This window comes from Eleutherodactylus coqui, chromosome 7 (assembly GCF_035609145.1).
Source record: "Eleutherodactylus coqui strain aEleCoq1 chromosome 7, aEleCoq1.hap1, whole genome shotgun sequence".
Taxonomy (NCBI): domain Eukaryota; kingdom Metazoa; phylum Chordata; class Amphibia; order Anura; family Eleutherodactylidae; genus Eleutherodactylus; species Eleutherodactylus coqui.
Window position 1 is genome coordinate 161,389,838 of NC_089843.1, and position 23,948 is coordinate 161,413,785.

General features: G+C 42.6%; 1 protein-coding gene across 1 annotated transcript in view; it reads right to left on the reverse strand.

The window, feature by feature from the left end:
* Positions 1 to 23,948, reverse strand: part of ARHGEF38 (Rho guanine nucleotide exchange factor 38) — a 69,149-nt gene that overhangs the window by 15,451 nt on the left and 29,750 nt on the right. The window contains exons 4-10 of the mRNA XM_066573915.1: positions 20,792 to 20,939; positions 15,715 to 15,732; positions 12,861 to 13,060; positions 10,382 to 10,512; positions 8,896 to 9,000; positions 8,384 to 8,506; positions 4,387 to 4,707 (exon numbers count right to left, since the gene is read on the reverse strand). Coding sequence (XP_066430012.1) covers positions 4,387 to 4,707; positions 8,384 to 8,506; positions 8,896 to 9,000; positions 10,382 to 10,512; positions 12,861 to 13,060; positions 15,715 to 15,732; positions 20,792 to 20,939 — 1,046 coding nt within the window. The remainder of the gene's footprint in view (positions 1 to 4,386; positions 4,708 to 8,383; positions 8,507 to 8,895; positions 9,001 to 10,381; positions 10,513 to 12,860; positions 13,061 to 15,714; positions 15,733 to 20,791; positions 20,940 to 23,948) is intronic.

Below are 23,948 nucleotides of genomic sequence, written 5' to 3' on the forward strand. Positions count from 1 at the left end.
TTTACACTGGTGACTGCGATATCCGGCTGTGAAACTCAGCCAGATATCGCGCTCGCCAATGTGCGATGTTCCCACGGATGCAAGGAATTTGTGTTAAAACCGCCTCGCATCATGTCAGGGAAGTAGCAATTCTGCGCCGCAACTTTTAGCTACAGCAGAGGATCACAAAGTGTTTTCCATTGCTTTCGGTCGGTAAACCTTGCATTGTATTACATGCACCGTGCACGCTGTGTGATGCTGTGCCGGCCCCATTGCAGGTAATCGGCGATATGTTCCGAGGGAACGCCCAAAGATAGGACATGCCGTTCATGTGTGGGACCCCATTCAAAAAAATGTTTGGGCAAGATTTGTGCACCCTGCAACGCACAAATCTTGCGCAATTTTCTCGGCTACTGTGGCATACTATGATGTCGTAATAACCAGCCTTATAATATGTAACAATGGTGGTCCGGACACAGGAGCTGTACCTAAAGCTGCCACCCAACTCTATCTCTGGTCCTGGCTATTTAATCCCTTAGATGTTGTGGTCAATGCTTTCTTCTGTATATATAAAACAATATAAACCAACTTAATGCCTAAATTTACTTCTGAAGTTTTTCTCAGTTCTATATTAGCTTTAAACAAATACAATTCTTATTAATGGACTTTAGTTAGGGCCATTTACACGCAACGATTATCGCTCAAAATTCGTTCAAACGATGACATATGAGCGATAATCGTTGTGTGTAAACACTGCTATCATTTACTCTTCAGCTGAATGATGATTTTAAGGTTATCTTAAAATCCATTGTTCTGCCGGAGAAAAGATAACAGGGACCGCACGCTGTGTTCTGCATGGAAGCTGGGGATTACATTGTATTCTGCCGACAGCCCTTGCGAGAACAGTAGAGCTGTGTGCAGAGCTCAGACAACATGCTGGGCTCTGCAAACAGCTCCCAGAGACCCTTTTACACGCAAATGAAACTGATCAAAGTGTTAATGGACATTAGTGGCCAATAACACTTTATGCAAAATGATTGCTACGACTGTCAATCTTTCAATTGTTTGAAAGACTGTCTTTGCGTGTAAATGGGCCTTTAGAGGAAGACTGCGTTATATACAGTATTACTGGATTCCATAGGTAAACATTTTATATGAGCAACAAGGGCGTAACTTGGAGTCCTTGGTCCACAGTGAAAAATCATGTCCCCCTAAGTGAGATGGTTGAACTCTATGTAACCTCCATCCTCCCCTTTTACATAAAGGACTAAGGACTGGTATTGTGTTCTTGTTGCCCCAATGAAGTATCCATGCATATGTATACTTGTATGATTATGTTCACTATCTGCATGAAATTCAATGCAGTGAATATATGCCTGCAATGCTAACTGCTTCCACTAGATGCCCCTGTAGGACCATAGAAGGTGAAAGGTTATAGAAGGAGCTGAAAGTGTGTTAGTGTGTGAATCCACATGAGAGGCAAGAAGTCCATGGAGCTAATGAGAACTAGGCTGGAGGCATGGAGGAGTTGCCCAAAAAAGGGCCGACAGAGGAAGAGCCTGCTGTGAGTGAAGCAGCTGCAGAGAGACATGACAATGGTGAAGTGATTCCAATAGCTTCCATTACAACCCCAGCAGATGCTCCTGAGGATGCTGAGAGATGATGGCGCAAATGACAGAAGCCAATATCTGGCTACAATATGTTAGACAGACTTTTGAACTTTGCTATAGAGGACCTTAGCTTAGGGGTAAGTTAGTACATATTGCTCTGGACATCCCATAATCATGTGTGCACTGAGTTATCATAAGCAGTATCTGGGGCAATCAAAGCTAGAAGGCCCTAGTTAGCAGGGTCAGATGATACAAGTCAGAGCCTAAGAGTGTGTAACCTGTAGTAGTGGGCACAGAGGAAGGGGAGAGCAGGAGGTTGGTAGTGCTTAACTAGGACTGCTATGTGTGTGAGACCGAGCCCAGTAGGAACATGTATGACGGAAAGTGGAAGAGAGGCAGAGAAATAGAAAAAAATGCTGCAATCAACCAACAGCAGATTACTGGTCACAGAGCCTCCAGGTTGTTGGGTTCTATATAAGTGGTCCAGAGACTGCAGTGCTAAACCAACCAATGCAGGTGTCTACACAGGAGCCATGGAGATTTGTCCCCAAAGAGATTGTATCACCAAGAGAAGGTGCCTGGTGTACCGATGCTGCAACTGAGGGGCAAGAAAAAGAGACTCGGCTGTTCACATGAAGATGAGCCGATTACTGGATCACTTGTTTCTAGCATCTTCTGTGCATGTTAGAGAAACTCAATGTGATTCTTCTCAGTAAGAGAAATAAAGCAATCTAGTAGATATGATATATTTAATGGCTAAACTCAAGTGATTTCCATGTTCCTAATCAGCCATTAGGGTCTGTTGTTACTATGATTGTTGTAGTGTTCAACTTTAACTCGTGATGATCTGTGCCTAGTGGAGTAAAGCAATGTGTTCTGCAAAACGTCTTGTATCTGCAACATTCCTCGCCAGGGTAATCACCCCCTAACACCCCACCTTACCACCGCATGATGGTGTGGGAGAGGCCGACTTTAGAACTGTGAGGTCTGGATTCCAAACAAGGAGGATGAAACTGGTCGGCTGAGGAAAAGAAGTGAATATTGTGGGTCTTGAGAGTTAAGTGTGGCTAGGTCTCTGAGACATCATTGAGAACTGAAATAACGACTGAAGCTATGGGCATGTGTAGATGTTAAGAGACATGGGTCTTGAAGACTGGAAATCTTCAGAGGGTTCACTTATAAGAGAAAGAGAGTTATAGACACTGATGAGTTGGAGAAATGTTTGTCCATGGGGGCCTGTGGCTGGATATTGTGTCCACAGTATGTTAGGAGCCCAAGAAGGTTCAACATCATACTAAGGGCTGGTTGCCCCATGGCCTGGTCAAAGGCCAAAACTAGACTCAGACTGAGCAATAGACTATGTTCTAATATTGAAGAAAGTACGGAATGCATCTACCGGTGGCTGTACCAGTGAGACGTGAGGAACTGTAACATTAACCAGAGCCTCCAACTGCAAGTGGGAATGGTGCATTAGGCACCCAATGGTTGGAGTGACCGAAAGGTACTTCACGTGCTCTTGTTCAAGGTTAATGTCTATTGTAGCTTCAAGTTAAGTGGTACGGTTAAAAAGGTGATAACCCTTTGACTTGGACTCAAACTGTGTAAACCACACTTTGGTAAGGGACCGCTGTTAAAGTGAAACACAGGCGTTGACAGCATACATGCTGTACACTGACAGCTGTGGATGGCCAGGTGTAATTCCTGAGAAAGGCAGTTGTGAAGAGCCCAAGAAAAGGCTTGTGTTACCCCATGAATAACGCCTAGTAGACAGTAGACGCATGCTGTGATAGGGTGTCGCCTCCCTTAGAAACATAGCAGCACGGAAAGTTTGGCCAAGAGCTATCAGCCATGTTCGGTGAAACCTGACCTCCTAAAGGATTTGTGGTGTAGTGCACAGTTCTCCAGGCCCCACCAGGGAACCACCTATAGTTCCTTAATTATTCTACTGTTCATCTGTTCAAGAGTACATACCCACCAAGTGTGAGAAAAACCTCAAAGTAGACCACTTAAACTGCAACCATTAAGTTTGCATGCCTCTTTGTGAGAAAAAACGAAATTCTTCTTGTTTTACTACAAAAGTGTCTGCAACGTCCCAGCAGAGCGTAACCTCACCCAACACCCCACCTGGCATGTCCCATTTATAATACAAGTGTCTTCTTATATAACAGAGGGGACGTGACTTTGGCCCCCTCAAGCATCAGGCGCTATGTGTAACTGCTAACTTTGCACCACATATAGCAATGCACTGGTTAGGTACAGAGGAACTCTCTCCTTAGGCTTTGGTAATCCCATACTTTCCTAAGATGGGTAATTTTAGATGTACTGAGACACTTCTTTGCAGCACTGGCATGATCTGTTTTAGTCTAAGGTAGTTTAAGCTCCATTTCTTTTATCACTATTTGCCAGGCCGGTGCTCCCTCAAACTTTTTACACTCCTGTTCTGCCTATTTAGTTTGGCTGCTGTTTATCAGACAGGCGTACCAAAAACGGACTACAAACTACCAAGACAGTGAAATATACAGTAATTTGTAGACATAAACCACTCAATCAGAAAACTGCCATATTTGCAAATGGCCTTAGAAAGAAGGAATCTGGGAGTCTGCTTTAATTTCAGTGGAGATCGGATAGGTTAAGGTCTACAAAAGGGAAGCCAGTAGATGTTCTTCCTCAAAAATGGATGTCCAAGGGTATCTGGTAGCTCCCAAAGACAACAGACCCTCGATAAATGTATGATATGACTAATATCTATAGACAACATTACAGGATCAGCAGGAAAAAAGTATGATTTGCAACTTACTGGAAAGCTGTCAGAAGCGCGTGAGCACGAGTCCATTGCAACAGCCATGATATCTTTCACAAGAGCGATGAAGAAATATAAGCAGTTAAACAGGATGCTTCTTGCTGCCTTGTTAAACACTTGCAGTTCTTCTACGAGCTGCGCGTTCAGAGCTTCATAGTCCTTCTTCGCCTGCTCTAGCTGAGAATCAGCTGGTTTCTGGAGGTAGCTGTGGTAATCTAGGAGCTTATCATAGCGTTTCTGGATCAGCTTCTGAGGCATCGGGAACATGGACTGTAATGCACTAAGTGGGGCACAGACTAGTCGCTCCAATCTCCTGGTCTGTAACACATATTGGGGAGTTTAATCACAAATCAGATTTATGATGACACCGCAGAACTACAGTACTACAGAAACTACAAGAAGTCAGATATCTATTTTCTAATCCTTTGAACTATCCTAAAACAAATCGATGCACAGGTCCCACACTTCACCAGTGCAGTGTTGGCAATAGATATTACATAGAGCCACCACTTAACATGAAAAGTTGGGGAAACATGGAAAAATGTCTTTTCTATAACTGTGTTGGACTTAAGCAAAATAGTACCAAACTCTATGGAAAGTGCAGACCTTATTTTACAACTTTTGCAACTGTACAGACCACTTGAACTTACAAGCTACAATCCATATAATGTATTCACAAGTAAAATATGGGAACTAGAGAAAAGAGGGCATTGATATGCATTGTGAAGGAAGGGAACCAGAAGATATTCCATTTATAGTGAATGAACAATGGAATTGAAAATGTCTGAAATACGTTTAAAGTTCAAATGCATGCAAAGGCAAAAAATATCAGTAAAGTATAAGATATACACTGATTAGTTACTTTAGTAGAGACACCCATCTAGTAGCATATTGGACTTTTTTGGCCTTCGGAACTGCATAACTTCATTGTGGCATCCATCCATATGTATTCGAAGGCTCACAGTGTGCAACAAAATTGTCCCCCACACCATTACCCTACCAGCCTGAACTGTTAGACAACTAACAGCAAAGGTTCATCAATTCTGCTTAGGCCAAATTCTGACCCTTCCATCAGTACGGTGAAGCAGAAATCTGAATTAATTTGACCCGGCAATATTTTTCCACTCATTAGTGATCCATTATTTGCGCTCTTTAAGCCCACTTGAGTCTTGCCTTTCTGTTTATCTTAACAATGGCACTTGAACTGGTTATCTGCTGTTATATCCCATCTGTGCTAAGGAATAACGGCTTGGACACATTAGTTGGAGCACCACTGTTGCATTTGACTGCAATTTGCTTGACTCTGCACTGCCTGTTTGTGAGAATAATTCTTGACATCCCACTCGCGACACCGAGAAAACTCAATAAAGTTGGCAGTTTCATGAATACTGCCCCGGCTAGTTTGGCACTGATGACCAGACTTGTTTGAAGTTGTTCAGATTGTCCGATTTTTCCATTCTCATATGGATTCACACTGAAAGTGATCCACGCCAAACTTAATTTTCTGCTGCATTTCTGGGCCATGTGTCTAATTTCCAGACAGGGAAACTCCAATTGTGAAATGACCGGTGTCTGTACTAAGGTGGTCATTCAGTGCGCTGAACTGCTTTGTTAAGGCCCCTTTAGACACAACAGTTTAGCTCAAAAATCGCTCAGAGCCGTCTTTTGAGCAATAATCGTTGTGTCTAACTGCACTGACATCGTGCAGTTTTCGTTAAGCCGTCAGTCATCAGTTATCAGGAATTCACAGCGGGATACAGCTGATACTATTGTTTCAGCTGTATCCCGCTCTCTGACAGGCGGGGTATGAAGAACAGAGCTGTCCAGCTGTGTTCTCCATACCCCGCTCGGAGCACTCAGCTGTATAACAGCTGGGCGCTCTGAGCAGGGAACAGCTGGATGCAGAAGACAAGTGGCCCTGCTTGTCTTCTGCATCCCCTACTTGGAGCACAAGGTGATCGCTCAATGTTTGAGCGATCACCTTGCAAAAAGCACACAACGATTATTGCTCAAAAATCGCTTAAAAGATTTTTTTTGAACGATAATCGTTGTGTCCAAACCAGCCTTTACCTTACAATATCGACCACATGCTGCAACCAACTATTTTTATGCATTTAATTTTGTTTTCTTTTACAACATACTGTTTTTGAAGTAGTCCAGACTGAACGAGACAATCGGAGAACACTTATTCACGTAAATGTAAAAAAAAAACTATAACATGCAAGTGCAAACTGGCGAAGAATCAGACATGATTGGCTATAACACCATATACATATCATTTCAGATGAGCTTTTCGGTGTATATGGGTCTTAAAGCGGCATATGAAAAGTGGTTGTCTCTGTCGGGAGATTCTCTTTAACCCTATTGTCTTCAAACTTTCAAAATAAATTGTAAAGTGTTTGGTCAATTGTAAACTATTAATGGTCTATCAGTAGAATAGGTCATCAATAACAGATCAGTGGTGGTCTGCCACCCAGGACCCCCACTGATCAACTGTTTACTCATACAATGAGCTTATTTCAATAGAAAGCAGACAGCTCTCTTTTCACTGCAGTGGACAGTCTTGGTATTGCAGGCCAAGTTCCCATTCATTTCAATTCAAACTGGGCCTGCAATACCAATCATGGCCACTGCAGTGTGAATAGAGCTGTCAGCACAAACACAAAGGCCCAGTGAAACGCTGATTGTCAGGTTCCCCTTAATGTAACTCTAAAATAACTCTGTAAATTTACTATTGATGACCTACCCTGCTGAAAGGCCATCAATAGTTTACAACTGGACAACTCCTTTAAATTGTTAGTTACCAAACAATTTATTTAGAAAGTTTCTATATGTAGTTAGATGATTTTCCTACCATACCTCTAATCTTATATGAAAATGTTCATTAAAATGTTTTTCATCACCTAAATCTGCGGGTAGGTAAGCAGTAATTACATTCATTTGGAATTTCAGTTTGACTATGATCTTATGATTTGTGTGCATAATTATATTCATTAATTCAGCAGAAATCAAATCTGCCTTTTAATTAATCATAATTACATTTTAATAATATTTAAACTCTAATGCTTGACAATAAAAGGATATCATAAGTGTATAAGTGGACACTAAGATCACAGAAGATCATACATTTACAGAGTCAGATTTTCGGATTACTTGCGATCTTTAGGGGTGGACAACGCAGGAACCAGAAAGTGGGTGATTATAAAAAATACCATACCCGTCTCCCTGTCACCCCCTGGAACAGCACCATAATGTAGTTTGCAAAGGTGACAGGCTCCCTTTAACCCTTTATTGACCAAGCTCTGTAAATATACAGCGCTTGGTTCTGGGCATTAAACCCACGTTATTGGGAATTTCTGGCATGGGTTTAAAACTCCTGCTCAGCTGCCTACCGACAGCCGAGCTACCACTGTAATTGGCGGGAGCGGAAAAAACTTCATTTCAAACCATGTACCCTATCCATGCTGCAATCAATCGTGATCGTGGCACGGAATCCTCACCAATCAACAATTGTCCCCTGATTCCGTGCATGGAATCAGGGGACAATTGTTGATTGGTGCGGATGGGTTACCATGGCAACAGGAGGCTTGACAAAGGCCTCCATGTTTACCAGGTATCTCAGCCTATAAGACTCTGCCTCCACAGAGTCTAATAGACTGACATCATAGGCATAGTATACTGCATTACAGAAGTAATGCAGGGTACTATGCTAGCGACCGAATGATCACATCTTGAAGTTCTGTGGATAGGAGATAACTGGTAAGCAATATACTCAGGTCATGTTTTTAATAAATGCTCTATAGCAATGGTTGTGTCAGGCTGCATTCACACTTCAGTTAGGCTGTCAGTTATAAATCCGTGTCTGTTCCGTTTTTGGAGCAGAGAAATGGAATTAAAACTGAAATAACCGGATCCATTTTTTCCCCATTGTTTTCAGTTTGCTTCCGTTCTGTTTGTTTTAGCTTTTTAACTAATAGAAGAAAGTTAAACTTACCAGTTGCTCATACTGTATTCTCACACTACTTTGCAGCTTTAAGTCTTCAGCACTTTCTTGTGTGTCATCATGTAATAAATCTTGTAGGCCAATAACATTTTGGCCTGCCAAAGGCAAAGCATCCTAGAAGAATACAATAGATAGCCATTTGACAGTGGTCCTGCAAATCATTATAGAAGTACACACCTTTGGAGAGACTGTGTACTTCCAGAAAAGCAATGACACAAAGTGGGTCATATCGTATGGATAGTAAAATTGAGATGAGCGAGCATGCTCGGTTAAGGAAATTACTCCAGCGAGCATCGGCATTTTCGAGTAACTGCCTACTCGTCCGAAAAGATTCGGGGGGGGCGGCGGGGGTGAGCGGAGGGTTGCAGGGGGAGCATGCTCGCTCATAGTAACATGACTTTGCATGTCTGTACTGTACAATGAAATAGTGGGGAACTTATAATATCACTAATACCTTCCCATGATAGCAGTAAAGAGAATGTATAACTCACGTGCCAGCTCACCTGCATAAGCTGGAGTGTACATGAAATGTTCTTAACGCATGATCTGACTGTCTTTTCCAAGCCTCTGAATGTTTTTTCTTCTTTGTTAAATATCTGGTCTTTCACCTGCAATTTATTACAATATATCAGTAAGTTGGAACATTTTAGATACATAAAACCCATCAATAAACATAACCTTCCAGTCAAAAGAAAATTCAATGACACCGTCTTAGGTTTCGATTTTCAAGTCTTAGGCCAGGTGCCCAAGCGGAATTTTGTCATGGCGCCCCCCAAGAGACCCCATACTCACCTCCGGATCTGCTGCCCGATGTCCCGCATCCCATGCCGGCGCTCATGCGCAGTACAGCGCATGACGCAGTGGCAGTGTCATGTGATGTGCCGGCAGCGTCATATGACACGCCCACAGCATCACATGATGCGCCGGTAGCGTCATATGCCACGGGCGTCGGTGGGCGGGGAAGCGTTTTCATGCTATCTACCGCTGTGCTACAGCAGAAGATAGCGTGATGGACGGCTTCCATTGTCTGCAATGGAAGCCATCTGCGCTTACGCTCGCGGCAAATAGAACATGCCACTGGTGATTTCACGCGTAAAAACTTTCTGACAGTGAGGGTGATCAATGAGTGGAACAGGTTACCACGGGAGGTGGTGAGTTCTCCTTCAATGGAAGTGTTCAAACAAAGGCTGGACAACTATCTGTCTGGGATGATTTAGTGAATCCTGCACTGAGCAGGGGGTTGGACCTGATGACCCTGGAGGTCTCTTCCAGCTTTGCCATTCTATGAATCTAGTGATTGCTAATATGATCGTTCATTCCCATAGGCCAGCTGTAGATTTCTCTATGCACACGGGGAGATGTACTGCTGATCAGAAAGTATTTCTATGCTCACATAAACAACCCGATCAGCTGGTGAATGAACCTTTGCTCATTTGTTGGCCGATCACTTGTCCCTTTATACGGCCTGATTGTTGGTTGGGTGAATAAGTGTTTGGAGGAATGCTCAGGCTCAATAATCGGCCCATGTTAAAAGGACCAAGCAAATCTCCATATCTCAGTATCCTGGACCCTGTGAGTTTGAGAGAGATTAAAACCTGAATTTCCAGTTTTCCATCCTCTGTCTTCTGGTCAGTCTGCATTGTAAGTACAGCAAACTTACTGAATTAGAACTTGAAAATACTTAGGTCTCAATAGACCACCATATATCATACATTGTGTATTTTGACCAAAAGCTATCAATTCTGTAAAAGAAGACAAGTATGTGCACTGGAGTGGAGTTCCATACCAGTCCTTATATACATTGTAGCACCTCTGTGTGAACATGGGCTAGTAGCCACACATGAATGCGAGTCCAGAGACGTGTGACACATAGCCATTCCAGGTGAGCAGTTCTGCCACTGGGGGGACGTTATAAACATCTATCTGAATTTGGCACATGAAGTGTTTCTCTTTACATTTAATGCAATGATTTCGGTAAGTCATACATGCCTGTTCTCCACCGGTCAGGATCTTCAGGTGACTGGTCACTCTCTTCGACTTCTTTGTAATTGAGTGAATACTGAACTTGGAAAGTTTGTCTTTCAGAGATTCTTCTTCATCTACCCTCCTGTACTTCAGCACTGAAAAAATATCAAATATCAAAGGGCATCAAATATTACCCCACAAATGTTAAAGGGCAAGCTCTTTTGTAATGTTATATTGACATCGATATGAAAAAACACCTAGCGCAGATTCATAGAAGATGATTAATCAATAGATAATCAAAGGTTCAGAGAGGGGGGAACTTTTTTTTTTTTGGCTGCAGACTTTAGGAATGAACTACATGAACTATAAGGAAGCTTGTGGCTTTGTTTCTTTTGTCTTGTGCTATTCAATAGGCTCCAAGTTAGGAGTTATAAAAGCAGAGATGTTCTCATAATTAGAAAATGCAAGAAATCAGAAAACAAAGGCAATTATATATTATACAATATCACAGAGCTTCGAGGTTTAGGAGCATGAAGAGTGAGAATAAAGAAATATGTGACATATTGTGTTTTGCAGTGGGACCGGGAGCATCGCGATAGGGGGTAACACAGTCACACCATGGCTCTTGTGCCCATGGTCAATACAGCGATGGCATCTGCAGGGTTACATGTCCCATGCTGCAGTTTAATACAAGAAGCATGCAGATCTTTATTCGAAGATTCTGTCACAGATCCGGCACAAAATAACAGAAAAACTAACTGCGCATGCAGCACTGAGCGGAAACCGAACAGACCCCATTATGGTCAATAGGGTCCGTTCGGCGCTGTTCAGTCCCATCATAAGATGGCCAAGCAGAGTAGTCAAACAGAAACCCCTCCGCAGATGTGAAAGCAGCCTTAGTTTGTCAGCGGTGCAGAACTGACTTTGTAATTTGTCACTAGACTATGATATCACTAATTAGTGCTAAGGCTGGGTTGACATCAGCAATTTGCTATCCATTTTTCTGTTCCATCACAGGAATAGAAAAACATAAAACTGGATCTGTTCATCGCTGGACGCAATGCTTGGACTATAATGCCCTCTGGCATTTTCCCCAATGTATTGTGTACTGTACTGCGCTAGTTCATCACAGATGCTTGCGACGGATCTGCACCAAAGGCCTCTGATACAGATGTGATGAGCTAAAGTATATTCAGATCTCTACATCTGCATAGTTTTTACAGAATAAAATAAAAAAACATATACTCGTAAAAAAAAAAATTACCCACCGCCACCGCCAACCTAAATCGTCGCCATATACATCCTATGATCCGAGACTATACCAAGCTGAAACAAAATGAGGAACCCATTCCTGTACTTTTTTTGTGAAAATATATTAGTTTTAAAAAGAAGCAAGTATAGATTTAAAAAAACAACAAAACAACACTTTTTTAAGTTCTCACCCAAAGTAAAAAAATGGGGAAAAAATTCAGGAAAGAAATATATAAAAAAATAGCCTTATATATCACGGAAAAAAATGCACCAAAAGTAATTTTGGTAACTGAAGAAAAAAATTACCGTATATACCGGCGTATAAGACGACTTTTGAACCCCGAAAAATCTGCTCTGCAGTCGGGGGTCGTCTTATGCGCCGGTAATACAAAAAAAAAAAAAGTGTAAAAAAAAAAAATTCATTACTCACCTGCCCCGGCGTTCTGTCGCGCTCCGGCAGGATGTCGCTCGCTCCGGCAGGCTGTCGCTCGCTCCTCGTCCCCGGCGCAGCATAGCTTTCTGAATGCGGGGCTTGAAATCCCCGCTTCCAGAAAGCTAATACACACGCCGGCAGCCATGACAGCATTGAATGGCTGTGATTGGCTGAAGGCGCACGTGTTAGCAATCACACCCATTCAATGATGTCATTGAATAGTGTGATTGGCTGAAGCCACGTGTGCTTTAGCCAATCACAGCCATTCAATGATGTCATGGCTGCCGGCGTGTGTATTAGCTTTCTGGAAGCGGGGATTTCAAGCCCCGCATTCAGAAAGCTATGCTGCGCCGGGGACGAGGAGCGAGCGACAGCCTGCCGGAGCGAGCGACAGCCTGCCGGAGCGAGCGACATCCTGCCGGAGCGCGACAGAACGCCGGGGCAGGTGAGTAATGAATTTTTTTTTTTTTCTCCACTGTATACCGGCGTATAAGGTGACAGTTGGGGGGTCGTCTTATACGCCCCGTCGCCTTATACGCCGGTATATACGGTAGGACTATAAAACTATCACATGGGTAACATCCCTAAAAAGTGTCTCGTCCTTTAGGACCAATATCCCCTGGTCCTTAAGGGGTTAAAAGATGGTGTGAAGATGTTGGATCAGTTTACCATATAAAAGATGTACTAGCTGCTGCAGAATGAAGGAGGAAGTGTTCTGTCAGTCATTGACAAGTGAGCAGCAGCACTGGTATGTATGTAACTCTACATGGCAGGGGACGCTCCCTGGGAAAGTGTCATGCATTGTGTCTGCTAATCTACCTAAGTCCTTCCTCCTCTTCAGCTCATTAATGTTGCTATTAATGTCTTTGATTGCTGTAGATGCTTCCTGTAGTGTCCTGTAGTCTGGATGACATGAAGGAGTGGAGTTCAGCAGTTCACAGAGCAGCAGGGGATATTTCATTACTCGCTGGATTGGCTTAATCATCAGGGATCCCATGTCCAGCAGATTCGCTTTACCTCTATGACATGAAAAGCACAATTTGTGTTAAACAGAGCAGCGATGCCGTTTAAGACAAGAAGCACATTAGATATATGAACAGCAGACAACAGCTACTCTTATGTATACTTATACCGTTCATAAATTGGGTGATTCATGCTCTACCATAATAGTGCAAATAAGGACGATGGAACAATACCTCTGCAGCGCCACCTATTGGATGGCAGCATTCCTTCAAATCAATGTGACTTTTTAAATTCCTATTCCCAATCATTGTTAAGACTTGTTGAAAAGTCACATTGATTTGAACAAATGCTGTCATCCAATAGATGGCGCTGCAGAGGTATTAGTTCCAACTTCCTTATTTGCATAAATTACCCAGAGCAGCTTGCATGGCCTTATAAGTCTCCTCACTCACCCTCTAGGTGTCATCACACCACTTTTGGGTGCTCTTCTTGGGGAGAGATTATGCAATCGCCTGAGCCACTCACCCCCTAGGTGTCCTTAAGAGAACACGAGGCCCTTCCTGACCTACCATAATAGAGACATACTGCCCAGGTTTAGGCTGTGTACACATGGGTTAGTGTAATTTTGGTCAGTGAAAAACTGACCAATTTCCATACGATTTTCACACTTTTTTATTGGACATTTTTCTCTGTTCTGCATTTCTTTTTTATAATGTGATGCCCATTGTAAGTTGTGTTAATAACAAAGATGGAACAATACCTCTGCAGTGCCACCTATTGCATGGCAGCATTCCTTCAAATCAATGACCGACCCCAGAGGTGTAACTTGAAGCTCCTGGGCCCCAATGCAAAACCTGTAACAGGGCCCCCAACTATAATTCTTTATTCATAGTAGTGGACTCCCTATATGGAGAAGATAGGCCTTATGAGCCCATTAACCCCTTAGTGACGGAGCTTTTTTGCTTTTTTCCATTTTTGTTTTTTCCTACTCCCTTTTAAAAATCATAGCTCCTTAATGTATCCATCAACGTCGCTGTATGTGGGTTGTTTTTTGCGGGACGAGTTGTATTTTTCAATGGCACTATTTATTGTACCATATAATTTACTGAAAAACTTTTAAAAAATTCTTAGCGGAGAGAAATGGAAAAAAAACGACATTCCACCATCTTTCGGTGCATCCTGTTTCTACAGCACACAAATTGTAACAAAAATAACCTGATATTTTTATTCTATGGGTCAGTACGATTGCTACGATACCAAACTTGTATATTTTTTTTTTGCTGTAGTACTTTAATTTTTTTTTTTAAGATATTTAATTTTTTTCAATTATTTTCTGCGGTCATTTTGTGCGCGCAATACCTTTTTTATTTTTCCGTCGACGTAGTTGAGCAAGGGCTCATTTTTTGCGGGATGTCCTGAAGTTTCCGATAGTATCAATTTGGAATACATACGACTTTTTGATCGCTTTTTATTGCGTTTTTTTCTGGGAGACAGGGTAACTAAAAAAGTGTATTTCTGGCGTTCTTTATTTTTTTTTTCAGACAATGTTCACCGTGCGGGAAAAATAATGTGTTACTTTGATAGTTCGGACATTTACGGACGCGGCGATATCAAATACATATTTTTATTTTATGATTTTGATTTTTTAATAATGAATATGGCAAAAGGGGGGTGATTTAAACTTTTATAACTTTTTTTTTTTTTTTTAACAATTAAAAAAACTTTATTGATTTTTTTTTTACATTACTTTGAAGTCCCCCTGGGGGACTTTAACATGCGATGTTTTGATCGCTCCTGCAGTATGACGTAATGCTATAGCATTACGTCATACTGCATTTTTTACAGCCAGTCTTTCAAGCCACCCTGTGTGGATGGCTTGATAGGTAGTCTGCTGAGGCAGCCCTGGAGCCATTCATTAGGCCCCCAGCTGCCATGACACCTGAACGGCTTCCCCGATCTCACCGCGGGGGGGGCGTGCAGGACCCCCGAACAGCGTTCGGGGCATGTAAAGGGTTAATAGCCGCGATCGGCCGAACGGCCGAGCGCAGCTATTGCCCGCGGGTGTCAGCTGTAATAAACAGCTGACGCCCGCGCTGTATGGAGGGAGATAGCGGCGCTACCTCCCTCCATACACGTCCTGCAACAGCAGGACGTAGTTTTACGATAGGGCTGTCACTAAGGGGTTAAAGCTCCTGGGCCCGGGGGCAACCACATCCCCTGCATCCCCTATAGTTACACCAGTGTCCAACCCTTTATCCTTTATACAAGTCTTTATAATAATGACTGGGAAGTGAAAACCAAGCCAGAATCCATACATACTGTAGCTGTTTCGGGGGGTTTGCTCCCTCAGCAGTTTGCACACATCTCATCCACTTTGGAAAATTTGGATGGAAAATTTGCAGCAAATCTGCTATGTATGATCTTACCATAAAATACACAACACATCAAGATAAGCATCTCCATGATAAAACCTTATTCTGATCCTGCAGCCATATTCGACCACGGTTCATCCTCTAAGAATCTATTCACACATGCTTGTTTCAGTGAACTTTTACTGCAATTTTGTCAAAGTTGTGACAAACAACTTGGTCTGTTTTCATGCTTTTTCGAAACCACAGCAAAACCACAACAAAGCTGTCTTACTTAAGTACAACTTAGTGCTATCATATGTAAAAGACGTTACTAAAAAGGTAGTGTAGAAAATACTTACTGCTCTTGATATATTTTTCTGTGGAGTAAAAAGAGAAATTAGATAGCATTAGATTAAATAACTTCAGCATTCTGTCTGCAAACAGTAGAAGACAATATCATGACGTCATATCACATATAAACATGTATTCCAATGATGGACTATTTCTTAAGGTCTATTTAGACAGGACGAATGTCAGGCAATCGATGCCCGACACTCATCCCTGCACATACTAGCTCCCATGATGCTAGTATTGCTGGCTCACAACGGGGCGGCTGCAGGAGATTTCTCTCCTCTCGCTCTCCCCCACCCCTCTCCATTGACTTAACATAGCGGCCGTTCAGTACTGAACGGCTGCTATTTACACTGAACGTTAGACAGCATTTAGTGCTTGCAAGAGTCCATTCTAAACTGAATTCAGGATTATTAATAAAAAAATCTCATGAAACATCTAAATATTTCCACTATTTTTATAAACCCCTGTATATGTTCTATAATGTCCAATGACTACAACAAATCACAATGTAAAGTGGGCATGTACGTAGTCTATAAAGACGAAGGGATGGCTATCAGAATAATAGTCAAGGAATCTCAGCCCAGATTCAGTCAACACTGTTAAAGGGGTTGTCCAGGGCTAGAAAAACATGGCTGCCTTCTTTCAAACACAGCACCACACTTGTCCATAGGGTTGTGTGTGGTATTGCTGCTCACCCCTTATTTAAGTGAATGGGAGCTGAGCTGCAATACCAGACACAGCCCACAGACAAGGGTGATGCTGTGTTTGAAAGAAATCAGCCATGTTTTTCTATCCCTGGACTACTCCTTTAAGAATTCTTCACCAGCTTAGCTTGGTATAACACACTGCATTCTAATTAATTGCCTTCATCAGGCTAAGGTACTATATAATGGCTGGTGAAAACACTACACCACTACAAAAATGCATGCTCATTGCTGACACTTAACCTACAGGTGATTGCTGGAAGATACAAGGTCATGGCTAAGTCAGCAGATACTGGTGTGCAGAATGTCTCTAGGGATGCTATTACACAAGTGCTAGCTGCTGCTGCCAGTGCTTACATTTCTCCGACAATTGCCGGGTTGAACCTGCAAGAGCAAGTTTAGCCCGGTAATTAATTCTGTTACTCGAGTATTAATGGTGCTTGTATAATAGTGCCCTTAGACCTGATATAACCCAGAACCCATATAAGGCAGTTATTCAGCCCTCCAAATTTATTTGAAACCTTCTCAGGATAGTGGAAACACATAAAAGAAGTCATACATCCCTAAGAAGTATTTCTTAGCCTGTTGTTATAGGAAAGTTCCTGTTTTAAGGTCATTCAAGTTTGGGCTCCATGAAGACTTTTTGTAGCTCTACTGATTGATCTTAAAGGTGATTTCCATGCAGCGCCCACTGTCAGAGTCGGGATACAGCATTGTGAGAGCAGAAGACGCTGTTCCTGTGTATTGGCAGGTGCTAGTAGCTGCAGGCACAGCTCTTACTGAAATCAGAGATGCTATCCTGGAGTACCTCAAGGAAAATAGCTGTATAACTCCATATCAGCATGGGTTTATGAGAGGTCGCTTCTGTTAGACCAACATGATTAGCTTCCACGAGGAGGTAAGTTCTAGACTGGACCCAGTAGAGCCATTGGATCTTGTGTATTTTGATTTCTCCAAAGCGTTTGATTCTGTGCCACATAAAAGGTTGGTATATAAAATGAGAATGCTTGGTCTGGACGAGAATACGTGTAAGTGGGTAAGTAACTGGTCAGTGATAGAAAGCAGAGGGTGGTTATAAATGATACATATTCTGATTGGGTCACTGTTACTAGTGGGGTACCACAGGTGGTCAGTTTTTGGCCCTATTCTTTTTAATATATTAATGACCTGAGGACAGAGAGCGGGTGCAAGAGGATGTAGATAGTTGGAGGATTGGGCAGAAAAGTGGCAAATGAAGTTTAACACTGAAAAGTGTAAGATTATGCACATGGGCAGGAAATACATGTCAAGAAAGGTCCACCGCCTGCTGTAATAGATTTCCTTTATCATGTCTCTAGAGATGAGCGAGCATACTCGCTAAGGCAAACTACTCGAGCGAGTATTGCCCTTTGTGAGTATCTGCCCACTCGTCTCAAAAGATTCGGGTGCCAGCGGGGGTGAGCGGTGAGTTGCGGGAGTGAGCAGGGGGGAGCGGGGGGAGAGAGAGAGATTCCACCCCCCCCCCCCCCCCCGTTCCTCCCTGCTCTCCCCGGCACCCGAATCTTTTGAGACGAGCGGGCGGGTACTTGCAAAAGGCAATACTCACTCGAGTAATTTGCCTTAGCGAGTACGCTCGCTCATCTCTACATGTCTCCATTTTCACAGCCTTCTTCTGCTTTTTATTTTCCATTATCTGCCCCTACACAAAGAGGGCAGTGAAATCAATATATTGGGGGTTATTATTCGCAGAACCACTTTTACCAAAGGCAAATATTTTCCCGAACTGCCCACTTTACTTATTTATAATTCTGTCCGCATAGAGTTTCGGTTACTGTATTAAAAATACACAAGCTTTCCAAGAAGGTATGAAGCCGTGTATGCCACGGTTTACTGAAAATGCAATATATCAATAGGCATTATACCGTAGCTGAATCCGCCATCTGTTGAATAGACTTAAATGCTGCTGTAAACCCCCCCTTATGCACCTGTGCATATAAAGTGCCAAAGTGAATAGCTCCTCATAGGGAAAATGTTAGCTCATTATGGCATCAATCTCTAACAAAGAACCAACTTATTTTTATGATACTGTGCCTTTAAGAGTAAATAATTAAAAAGCTTTCAATAGGAACAGCATTCCCAGATTTATCGTGGTAAGCCCCTCTTTTCTGTGTCATTCAGCATCAGATAAAAGCAGCATTCTACATTGAATAACCATTTTGAGCATCTATTTAACATTTTGCTCAATGCCTGCAATTCAACGTAATTAGCTTTTTTTTTTTCTCATATTCTTTGATTTCAATACCAGCCGGGCTCCGGTGTCAGACAGAGGCACATTTTATGCTCTCAGAAGAAAAAGACATTTTAAAAGTATGTGAGAAGGGCTGGGCTGTTCCTGTGATGTGGTGGATGGAGGCAGCAGATTGTTTGCTTTGGCATGAACCCCAGCAGACCACTGATCAATGTGCTCGGTGGATGAGTATCATGAGGATGAGCATCAAACCAGAGCAAGGTGTCTATAAGTTGTCTTTGTTGAAATCTAAAAACTCTACAAGCTTTGAAGAACGGGTCATTACTTAACCCCCTCAAGCATACAGCAGAATCAATCACTTCACATTTTAATTGAAATGCTAATTACGGTTCATTATGAATCTTCTACCTATGACTATTATTGACTATCACTAAGAAGAGGAAAAATAGTATTCAGTAGTCAGTGAATGGAGGCTCATTTCAGTAGTGATGCGAGGTCTATAGTCATCCAAGACAAAAAATGTTCAACCTTGCATACAAAAAAAATTGAGTTTTGTACCGGCATTGTGGGGGTATTTTTTTTTAAGAGGTTGTCCAATTGTAAAGTATGAATGGACTTTCCTGAAAATAGGTCATCAGTAGTAGATTGGCAGGTGTCCATTGACTAGAACTCCAGCTTTTCAGCTGTTTGCCAGACCGATGCGCTTGTGCACTGAGCTGATTTCTACAAGAAGTAGAGAGGTCCATTTTCATGGCGGTTCCCCAACTTAGAAAAGAAGAGGAAGAGAAAACAAACACTAAACCCTTCTGTCTTGGGTGCAAAATCTGCAATCATAATGGGAAGCCCTTTTTGGGCTTTCCTTTTTAGGCTTCTTTCTTCTGTGTTTGCCATTATATACAAATCTATTTCCAATCTGGTCACTTCTAGATAAAAACCAAAACTCAATTTCTGTTTTGCCCATGAGCTTTCTCCTCTACTCCAACCACATCTTCATGTATCACCACTGCTTCCCCCTCTTACCGCCAGGAACTGGCCGGCAAATTTTAGCCTGGGGGAGAAGCACACAGCACTGATTAGAGACCCACGGTGCAGATGGCGCCACAAAGCCAAATTATGTCTGCCCACTGCAGTCAATCATCAAGCTGATTATTGCTAATAGTGTATGACCAATGGCCAACATGGCTGGGCATAATTTAGCAGTGTACAGCCACACCTTGAGTTCCCACACTAAGTGTGCATTCATATGTTAGACTGAGTTACAGTTAGGGTGGCTTCACACTGGTGAGGGAATCGCATGATTTCCCAGTGCTGCGGGAAGTCGTTAAATTATGAAGCAAATGCCAAAATATTCGCGGGCCGGTGGGGGAGAGCGGGGAGGAACTGGGGGGGAGATCTCTCTCTCCCCCCCGCCCCCCCCCCCATGCTCACTCCCGCAACTCACCGCTCACCCCCGCCGGCAACCGAATCTTTTGGCACGAGCGGGCATGTACTCGAAAATGGCACTACTCGCTCAAGTAATTTGCTTTAGCAAGTACGCTCGCTCATCTCTAATCACATCCAATAGATATTTTTAGTTGGACACAGCAAGAGGTGGTAAGGGTTTGGTAATGTTTTGAAGGACAGTGCAAATCATAGAGAAGCCCAAGACTGCAGACTTATGGGACATGGAAAAGATGGAGCCATTAACGATGACCAATAGGTTTGGTGTGGGGGGTGGGCAGGTTTAGTGGAATGGGATAAAGATGATGAATTCAGTATTTTCCATGTTGAATTTTACAAAGTGGGTTCTCTAATGTAGCATGTCACTAGAGATTCATAGACTGATATAGATGTGTTATTAAGGCTTCCATGTAACTTGGAGGATGAAGTCTAATGGTCAGTGATATACGGACGTCTCCTTGAGGTTATCATACTCCAGCAGATGTTGGGACACTTAATACGTTCGGGAGATAATGCAAGTTTGTAAATAAAATTTTAATTCCATGATCTTGTTTCTGATCCGTGTTCTACTCTCAAAGATAATACCCTTTTCAGTTTAGCAAAGGTTCTGGCTCTAACCTAGAAGTAACTGTCCTTGGATACCAGCCAGATGAAGCAAAGCCTGAAATTTTCCAAAAGAAACGTCACAATTATACTTGAGCTTGGTCTTACTTTAATGATTGTGTACACTGTCTCAAATACGCCTTCATTTCTGGCTCTTTCTCGTAGGACTCCAGTAGAGTGTGGGCTTCATCATGGTGAAAGCAGTAGATCTTGTACACCTCCTCTAGTGGACATTTAAACTGCAGAAACAATTCACCTACAGACGAGAATCAACACTTCAATCAAGACAATATGAGCTGAAGTCATGTGCATATAATGTGTTATTATCTGCTGGCCGAGACTACAGAGAACTAACAGGTAAAGTATCCTACACAAAATGAATAATTAAAGAAACATCTCCAGCACTTCCTCATTTTATGTCTTTTTCTCTTCTTCATGCAGATATAAGTGGTAAGAATCATGCTTAACCCTCTAAAGTTGGTCGAATTCGAAACTCCTCAGATCTACATCTACCAGGATCGATTATCTATCTATCTATCTATCTATCTATCTATCTATCTATCTATCTATCTATCTATAACTAGCAACCATACTATTTTAATAACATTAACATGAATCAAGTAACTTTTGATTGAAATATTATTCTTAGCCAATGGTACCGTAATAATGGACATTCTGATGGATATTTTCTTCTATATGGACAGATTTCCAAATATTAACATGTAATAATCACATACATCCTAAATAGAGATGAGTGAGCGTACTCGCTAAGGCAAATTACTCGAGTGAGTATTGCCATTTTCGAGTATATGCCCGCTCGTCTCAAAAGATTCGGGGGCCGGCGGTGGTGAGTGGTGAGTTGCAGGAGTGAGCATGGGGGAGAGATCTCCCCCCCCCCCCCGTTCCTCCCCGCTCTCCCCCGCTGCCCCCCGCGCCCCGCCGGGCCCCCGAATCTTTAGAGACGAGCGGGCATGTACTCGAAAATGGCAATACTTGCTCGAGTAATTTGCCTTAGCGAGTACGCTCGCTCATCTCCAATCCTAAACTCTTTATTCAATAGTCAAGTACAAGTTACATTATTAGCAGTTCATCAGAGATGTTAATAGAATGCTTGGCTAATGACAGTAACAACAATCATAGGAATATTGCATTTGTGCAGCATAACATGATATAAAGAACAACATATATAAAAGCATTTCAAGCTGAAAGCTAAACAATTGATCCCGTCTAAAAGTTATCATAAGGAACATCTACTTAAAGAATAATCACAGATGCAAATATTTTTCTTGGCTCTAGATGAAAACTCTTCGTTGGGATAGTTTTTTGTTGCTGTTACATGCAGGACCATTTGACCCATGCAATGATAATATCTACTTCTTAGAAGAAAGATGACACACTCTATGAAAAGTAACCTCAGAGCTGAGACTCTCCAACTGTTGTGAAACTCCACCTCCAACTACGTTGGTGGTTCTAGTTTCAGAACAGATGGAGAGGCATGGGTTAGAGATCTATTTGATCTCTATGTTATCTTCTTTAGTGTTAAACCTATTATCCAAACCAGAGCAGTATATTAACTTTGTATGCCATGACATGTTTACATACTCTAACTACTAAGTGGCCAGATTTGCATTTTAAAGGGCCTAAAATGATGACGTGTGGGAAAAAAACTGTTTAAAAATCCATGAATGTGGATATTTCTGTGGATTGAGGCAGAGGAGTATTCCATGCGCATACATTTATAACCAATCAACTGGGTAGGTGTTAGGGTGCCTTTACACTAGGGTTTTTTTAACGCTGCCATATCGGTGCGTTTTTTTCACGCGATTGTACATGGGACTTTCTAATGTTAAAAACGAATCGCACAAAAATCGCAAAGTACAAACCTGCAATTTTTGTGCGATGCGTTTTTAACATTAGAAAGTCCCATGTACAATCGCGTGAAAAAAAACGCACCGATATGGCAGCGTTAAAAAAACCCTAGTGGAAAGGCACCCTAGGCCTCCTTCCCACGAACGGATTTCCGCCGCGTAATTCGCGGCGAAAATCCGCTGCGTTGTCCGCAGCTATTAGGTTCTATTGAACCTAATAGCACAATGCTCACGATGCGTAATTCCACCGCGGAATTACGCACCGCGATTTCTCCCGTCCTCACCCGCAGCATGCTCTATTTTCTGTGGGTGAGGACGGGCTGTACGCACTGACGGCTTCCATTGCAGTCAATGGAAGCCGTCCATTCACGCTATCTCCCGCTGTAACCAGCGGGAGATAGCGTGAAAAAACGCTTTCCCGCCCACCGCCGAGCGTCATATGACGCCAAATGACGCGGTCCGGCCGCGTCACGTGACACGGCCGGCCGTGCACGTGACACGGCTGGTGACGCGAGGGCGGTGGGCGGTGACGCGCGGCGGTGGGCGGGGAAGCGATTTCACGCTATCTCCCGCAGGTAAGTATAGGGGCTCTGGGGGGCGCCGTGACGGGCTTCACAGCGGAATATTACGCTGCGGAGCCCGTCACGCTCGTGGGAAGGAGGCCTTAGATTGGTGGGGGTCTCACTGGGGTGAAGGAGGTACCCTGCTTGGAGTGACCGCAGGAAGGAGAAGTTGAAATGTAGTGATCATCGAACAGTCGAACTCTAGAAGTATGATGGAGCCAGCTAAACACAACACTCACAGCTCCTCGCCTCGGGGAAAACTGTGGTCAAACCCCAGCATTCTATCATTTACTACCTAGCCATTGAATTGGTGATCAATGTGTGTGGTTGGAATACCCTTTAATGAGTGTGAGGGCATGGCTGCTACCATCAAAGGGGGATTGGACTGGTGTCGTCAAATATAAAAAATGTAGAAAATTTGTCTAGACATTAGATTTAGAGTGGTTGTCTCCACACAATTATTGATGGCATATCCATGGTGGAGCCAACGAGATCAACCAACCAATTTGGCAGTGATAGCATATCCTAGCTATATACCATTAATGTGTATGCTGAGATAACCTCTTTAATACAATTTACTTGCTATCATCTGACAATGCACCATTCCCCTTACAACATAATCTCTAGTTGTAATCGCATTCTTCTAAATATATTGATGTGTGGCTTTGGAGGACACGGTCTCCAATAAATATCAAATCATAGGTAAGTCCGCACTTATTTTTCTGGCTTCACACTTTATGTAATGCCTGTGCCAGTAATATCAATTATTGATATAAATGCATTCTCATTTTTTGCAATGTCTTATAAAGTTTTCACTAAAGAATATGTTTCCGC